Consider the following 7619-nt stretch of genomic DNA (forward strand, 5'->3'; position numbering starts at 1 on the left):
TCGCTATCTCGTGCTACGTGTGAAAGTCCTTTTTTTCCATTAGATTCTCGGCTCAGCGGAAGTTTCCCAAAGAGTAGCAGCGTTGCTTTGCGATTCGCGAGGACGAATTTACAACGATGAGACTGTCTTCTCGCACCTGTCAAGGACTAATATCGTCACTTTGCGTCGCTCTTGTGACAAGACTTTTCTCTGTCTCTCGTTTCACACATAATAAATGCATTTGTTTATGGACAAAGGGACGAGTGGCTTTATGCACGGACGCACGTACGCACGCACGCACGCACGCACGCACGCACGCACGTTTTATGTTTATACGTTAATCGGGACGTATTATGTCCCATGGAATGCAATAAGATGTATTTGACGAGAGCATGCTTTTTGAAATGTTGCATGTCATTTGTATTAAACATTCAAGACGCTTATGTATGTAGCGTGAAGTCGAATTAGTGGAACATATTATCAATTTTAATGTATTTGATGTGTTGCTGCAATTGAAATAAAACTGCCAGACTTCTTAGCATTCAGACTAAATATAAAAAGGCGAGAAATTGTATTTCTTCTTAGTACTAAACACTAGATTAGAAGAAGGAAAAAAAGGGAAATAACAATGCAACAAAATGTAACGACCTAGCAATTATTTTACTTTTGCTATTATTATTAATAGCAGGTTATTTGCTTAATATTGCAACTATAATGTACAATTATTATTGACAGTCGTAATAAATTCCTTTTTGCTAATATATAGTGGGTATAATGCAACGGAATAATTGATTCGGAGAAAACTACTTTTACTTGGAACGTTTTAAGGAAAAGTATATGAAAAATGTAATTTACATGTATCGAGTCGTAATTTAATTTAAGACGACATTAATATCTTCGCTATATTAGATCGTAATTTCCAGTAAACATTATCACTATCGCTTAAATTTCTAATTTTTCATTATTCTTCTTACTCTTTTTCATAATCTTCAACTAATACAATCGTTTACGATTAAAAGCTTTGTTAAATATAAAGGCTTTATTGCTTTGACGACATTAATCATGATCGAAAGTAGTACACCGACGATGCTGTAGGTTTTATAAAAGTTGGCTGTATGAAAAAAGTGAAACTTCAAATTATTCAGCTAATGAATCCAAGATAATATATAAAATAATTTTGACATTTAATTAGGCATATAAATATAGAATTATAAAGCCCAAAGAGAAAAGACTTTCTATCAATACGTGCATACAACTTGGCAATCGGGTGCCATAATTATCACAACTGAGATCGTAGATTTAATTATTTATAAGCTCGAATATCTTATTAAAAACATATCTTATTAAAAACTGTTAAATAAAAACTTTATACAATGCTATAATTGGATAAATTATTTCTTACATTCGGTTAATTACCTGATAACTATTAACGAAATATGTTCTTTATCTTTGTCCGCTGCCTCTACTTTCCGAAATGAAGTAAGCTAAAGGAATTTCGTTCCTTTGAAATTAAAAACTGACATTAAATTGAATACGAGATTGTTATCGGCAAATTTTATTCAAAATTTACTTTCACGTTATCGTGCATTTTGCTCTACCATACTTTAGCACAACATTATAAAGAACTTTACGATTAGTTAGAAACGTTTTAATAAAAATTCGAACTTATGCTTTACGATACGTACATCAAAAACATTCAAAAATACATCAGACATTTGCATTTTTGCTAAAAAGCTTTTATAAGCAAGATTTTTTTTTTTTTTTTTTTTTCTTTCATTTTCATTGGCATTTTGCAGTTCATAGTGTCAGAGTGCTAATTTAGCGACTGGATTTATAAACTCGAGATCTTTCAAACGACTAAGGCATTAAAACACGATATTAATCTCTACTTTACTATCTTTCTTACGATAATATTCAATAACACAATTGAATTACGAAAGCGTTAATAAGTATAATTATAAAATTGTGTATTTCTCAGTATAAAACAATTATAAAACAGAATGATCGTTTCATTTTTATCGACGATGATATTTGTTGTATATGAAAAAGCCAATTAGGTAAGCACTATTATACAGAGACTAGCAACGCGGATAAAAAAAAAAAAATTAATTTCAAATGCGCTTTCCCAACGAATACAAACAATTCGCAAACTATCTAAAGCTAATCCTTGCGACAGTCCTTGACAGTTCTCCAAGCAATTTCAACAAGGGTCATTATCGGTATGGGCTATTCAGCGTTTCCAACCCATTAATTAACACGAAAATGCAGAATCTCGATTGTAAAAAATTCCGCGTGTGTTCTGTAAATAGTTTTCTCAAAAACCCGATTAGCCATCCAACATCTGGTTTAGTAATGTGAAGTAAGCCAGTCTTGCGAGCGAGTGAAAAGTTGCCTTGCCTTGCATCAATAGTCAAGCATCTTTGATTTGTTTTATCCCCTTCTCTTGCGGCGACGGATCGACGAATAATTCGCGCTGGCTACGTGAGAGCGAAGATCGTCCGCGACCTAACATTTCTATCGCCTAGCATTCGGATGGAAAAAGATGGCAGAGTCGCTCGTTTAAAGAAAAAAGAACGTATCGAACCTCGGGCAGCAGTTCCGGCTTCTCCTCATCCGTAGCCGAGGTATTGGTGGCGTCGGCGGGGCTGGCCACTCTCGAGTCCTTGATGATCGACATCTGCTCCGTTGCGTTTGCGCTCGTTACCTGCGTATACACAAGAGTTTATGTCGCCTCGTTGATTTTGATTGATTTTGCATTGAAACCGCTACCCGAAGCAGCTAGTCTTTTCCCTTTCTTATTAAACGTTCTCGTCATACGGCTTCACTTCAAATATGGCAGTCCATCGAAAGAGGACCTTTTACAGAAACGACATTTAATCGCCAACTACTTTTTATATCACGATCCCGGCAAATATTGTAAGAATAACTTTAGCGGCATCTAAGGCATTTCCTCTAACTATTGATTGACAAGATTCCGATTTATCTGCAGGAATTAATAAGCGAAAGTTAATATGATAAATAATTCGACAGACTATCGCTTGTTTCCTGATGAATAGAGTGAGTGAGTCACAGGCTTTATCGATTTTTATTAGCGGATTTATAGAATCGAGAAAAGATAATTACAATGACCATTACTTTCCTCGCGAAACATAATTAAAGAATTGTATTTTTTATTTTATTTTTGGACTTGATAAATTGAACTGAAGTTGGAAAGGTACGTGATAGATGTTAAATTTTAAGAAACTTTATAATACTTTCATCCGAGCCGGTATATACTTGAATTAATTAAATAATAAAAAATTGATTATAATAAGATTCTTATGTAGCTAAATTCTAATGTATATTAGCTTTTGGTTTGTTTTTTTTTTTTTTTTTTTTTTTAATTTAAGTTAATATTTACTTAAATTAGGGTTCTTTTAAAGAAAAAAATTTGCAAGATATTATTATAATCTTTTTATAAAGCAATTTCAAAGTATTATACGAATAATATTTTGCATTTATAATATTTTAATATAGTAAGAATAAAAAAAAAAAAAAAAAAAAAAAGTATGCCCGTACAGTTTCACATGAAATAAAAGAAAGTGAGTTGTGTTGAAATTTAATTACTTAAAATTATAAATTAAAAAAATAATATCCTGTTCTAAACATTTATTTTATAAACGATTTTTGTTTTTGCCCCATTTATATTTAGAGAGTTAGTTGTCTGTCACCCATGGAACAATTAATTTAATTATTTTTCAAAATAGTAACGATAATCACTGAAGTTATTCACAGCCACAGATATTACAAAGCTTTTTTATTTAATAATTTACTCGAAAAATTTATAAGCAAATATTTCAGTACTTTCATTTCAAACTAATAAAGTTATCAGTTATATTTCTTTTAGTATTCCCAATAACTATATTCAGAGATTTTAATAGTTCTTTACACAACGTTATATTTTTATCTCTTTTCTTTCTTTTCAATAAATTTATATTCCAAGAGTTTGCATAATTCCGAAATAATTTATGCGATTTTCTAATTTATTATATATTTAACGTTTTTAAATTACAATGAATAATTGTTTTATTTTATTTATTTATTTATTTTTTTTTTTTTATAGTCGAAATATTTACAAATTTCTAAGCATTAATAATAATATTATCAATAGAAAAAGTAAAAGTGTATTATTAAGGTATCGAAATAATGAAAAAGTGATTGTAAACGACACAAATCTATTTTTTCTTTTAAATGCAAATTTTCATGATATTTTATATAGGTATAATTATACTAAGAGGTTTCCTTTTTTTCTTTTTTTTTTTTTTTTAATAATATTATTATTATTATTATTATTATTATTATTATTATTATTATTTTGTTTATTTATTTATATTTTAAGCAATTTTTTATAAAAAAAAAAATCAAGAGAATACCAGTCCTTTTAAATACTGACAGATTCTTTTTAAAAATTCATTACTAGTTTTAAAACTATTCTTGTGAGCAAATAAAAATGTCTCATAACTTGTCATTTCACCGGAATCTGTTCACACATTAAGGAAACGCGTATGTTAAAGGTTTGTGTTTGCTCGATGTTTTCCGTTTATATAGCCTCCTCGACACATAAAGCTATCCCATGTAAGAGATATTTCAAAGGCAAATTCATAAAACTACAAATACATTGACAAATCGATACAGACTATTTTCTCAAGTCTCGTACTTTACCACATACCCACTGATATACCAATATTTAACGATAATAATAGATCGCTCGTAGCGGGCATTATTACGTATGTAAACGTCGAGCGTGCGGATTGTAACGTTTTCAACATAACATCATCGAGAAGATCCTAAGCCAAGATAGTCCATGGCTGATGATATTCGGCAAAGAAGGAAAAAAAAAATAATGACGTGTAAAGGATCCACGCAAAGTGAAGGTCGAGTCGAGCTACTTCACCCGGACGAATATACGAAGTGCCAAAAGCTCGTGTACCCGTCACCAGCGGCGAGTTAAAAAGTCGAGGGTCGAACTTACGCCAGGTCTAGGATCCCGATCACCGCTGCGCTCGATGACCAAGGTTCCGTTGTCGATTGTCAAGGATGTCGAGATGCCGGCGTGCCCGGCCTCGTCCTCCTCGATGTCCAGGTCCAGGTCTTCCTCGAGTCTCGCGTCATCCTCGTACCTCGTCACCTCGGTAGCCGAGAGCGCGGCGTGGAGCGTCTACTCAAAAAGAAAGAGAAACGAGAAGAAGTGCGTGGAGATGTGGACAGCGGTGAAAGTATCGCGCGTACGACGATGAACGAGAATGGGCAAGGAGGAAGGAAGGAGGAGATGAGGCGGCGATGCGCGAGGGCCACGTGCCGGGCTAAGCGCGCAAGGGTTTAGCAGCGAGCGCTGCCCGCTGAGTCGCTTGGCCAAGGTCAAAGGGCGAAATAGGAGGAGGAAGGCGACGGAGAAGGAAGGCGGAGGACGCGACTCGGCGCTTTACCAGCAGGAGGAGACCGGCTACTGCGACTACGGCCTTCATCATCCTCATCCTGTGTCCGCGTGACTAGGGAGCTCCGGATGAGGTGCGCGTAAGCTCAGCGCGCCACGGCTCCGCGATAACGACTCGTGAGCGCGGCCTCGGACCGACGCCTCATCCCGGTCTCGCTCCTTCTCTCTCGCGCGCTCTCTCCCCGGTGTTTTTGTAGGTCAAAAATCAGCGGCGTCCACGCGCCGCCGTAGCCGCCGTCGCCGCCGCCGTGGCCACCACAACAGCCACCACAGCCGCCGCCGTCGAGCCGACCGTAGTCTCGCTCTCGCTCGCTCACGAGATCCGGATGCCGAGGACGACGTCGGGGCTAGCGCTAGGTGTACGAGCATCGCCGCCGTGACCGAGAAACTCCGCTGCCAGATGGCGTGATAGGGGAAGAGGGCGGGGGAGGTGGGGAGAAACGCGTCCGAGGAAGTCGGCCACGGGCCCCTTCCATTCGCGCGAGCCTCGGACTCTCGTGAACCCGGCTTCCTCGACGTCGGCACTTCCGACCGTCGTTCCTTCCTCCGTGGCCGACCGGCAGCTCTCTTCCTTTCTTCCTGCGTTGCGATTATTCACGTACGTCGTTGGCCGGAGACGAGAGAAAAGTGAAAATTTTCAGCTCTTCTTCGGCCGAGCGCTGCACCGACTTAAAAGTATTACATCTCAGGTGCATCGTAACAAAACCTGTTCCTGGGGAATCCGAGTTACCAGCTTAGCTTTAATCTTGCTTTTCCCGTTTAATCTTAGGCGCGCGTATTATCTCGAATCGGGCAGGCCAAATTCCCTGCATTTTGCGCTAACTACCGCTCCAAGTGACTCCGAGTACTTTTAGTACTCGACCAAGCCAAGCCTCGATTCGCCTTTAAATCCACGCTTTGTCGTTTCTTGGCGTTCTTTCGATTAAAGGAGAGTGCATTTAATTCAGATTTTAGGCTTTGTAAAATCGTTTCTCTATCTCGGAGTGCGATCAATATAGATTTACAGGAGCTATTCCACTCGGCATTAGCAATGTAAAGGAGGAATGAAAGGAGGAATTCTAGAATACGGTATGTGCGACATTGTACCGGAAGCATACCGGGTTTCGTCCACTTCGAATCAAGGAAATCGTTTAAAACTTATCTACTTGCTGAGTCCTTCCCGAGAAAGAAACGAGATGGATGGCAGTTTTTTCTGCACTTTATAACGTATAAACAAGTTTCGTTATAATATGCACACAGTATCGAGGAACATGAGGCGTATCAATATATCACAGATCCTTGAATCGTTAAAGGGTTAACATGCAATTATACTTGTTGTCATTAATCAAAATCAGGCATCCGTTTCCCGTTTCAAAAGAAAATATATCGAGTATGAAAGTATTGCATACTGCGTTGGTAATTGATGAGGCCAGTGGTAGAGTTTGTTATTCACAATTAAATACTTACATTCTAATTTATTTACCTCGTAGCCATCTTATGAATTTCAACAAGTTTATTATTTTATTATTTTATTGTCAATCACAGTAGCAATTTTAATACAAATTACTTGTAAAATCAATTTAATATTTAATATAATGTTAATTTACGCTCTTTTGTAAAAGGGAGAGAAGCAAAGCGCTTTGCTGCTCCTCATTGGCAGAAAATGGCAAATAAAATTTCAGTTATTCCGCAATGTTCCTTATTAGCCTTAATTATTATTCATCATCTATTCAATGAAAAGTACCAGAAGCCGTAAATAGTACATCTGATGTATAGAATTGACTGATGGATTCTCACTTTCAAAGCCAGGGAGGAGAGGCTTTTCAAGGCCGTAAGCCTCAATATACAAGCTTAAGTATCCGGTGTTATTACTCGTCGGATTCATTTAGCTTTATTTTACTGACGAGAATCATTGATCTCACGACAGTATGTACTGTACTTAAAACAAAATTTTGATTCTATTAAGTGCTTCGAGCCTGTCACATTTTCGTAAATTTAATATTTTTTATTTGCTCCTTAGGCGCGTTAACGTATAGAAGGCATTATTATTTATAAAACATAAACAATACATCCGTACACTAAAGAGTAATATGTTTTGAATTTTTAGCTCTCCTTCATTTACTTTTCCTAATTACTTATTGTTGATTTTTTTTTTTTTTTTTTTTTTGTTCTTAACCAGTGATCGACA

General features: G+C 36.6%; 1 protein-coding gene across 1 annotated transcript; it reads right to left on the reverse strand.

Annotated features, from left to right (window-relative positions):
• Positions 1-2500: 2500 nt before the first annotated feature.
• LOC105369061 (uncharacterized) lies at positions 2501-5608 on the reverse strand. The gene is made up of 3 exons (XM_011508303.1): positions 5445-5608; positions 4991-5176; positions 2501-2683 (listed from the first exon to the last, which is right to left on the reverse strand). The coding sequence occupies exons 1-3, from the start codon at positions 5490-5492 to the stop codon at positions 2501-2503; spliced, it is 417 nt and encodes a 138-aa protein (XP_011506605.1). The 5' UTR covers positions 5493-5608.
• Positions 5609-7619: the final 2011 nt, after the last annotated feature.

Source organism: Ceratosolen solmsi, unplaced genomic scaffold, assembly GCF_000503995.2.
Source record: "Ceratosolen solmsi marchali unplaced genomic scaffold, CerSol_1.0 scaffold1, whole genome shotgun sequence".
NCBI classification, from domain to species: domain Eukaryota; kingdom Metazoa; phylum Arthropoda; class Insecta; order Hymenoptera; family Agaonidae; genus Ceratosolen; species Ceratosolen solmsi.

Coding starts and splice junctions, on each gene's coding strand:
- LOC105369061 (XM_011508303.1), bottom strand. CDS start 5,492: ATGAGGATGATGAAGGCCGTAGTCGCAGTAGCCGGTCTCCTCCTGCTG. Junction 5,177..5,444: donor TAGCCGGTCTCCTCCTGCTG/GTAAAGCGCCGA, acceptor CTTTTTGAGTAG/ACGCTCCACGCCGCGCTCTC. Junction 2,684..4,990: donor ATCGGGATCCTAGACCTGGC/GTAAGTTCGACC, acceptor GTGTATACGCAG/GTAACGAGCGCAAACGCAAC.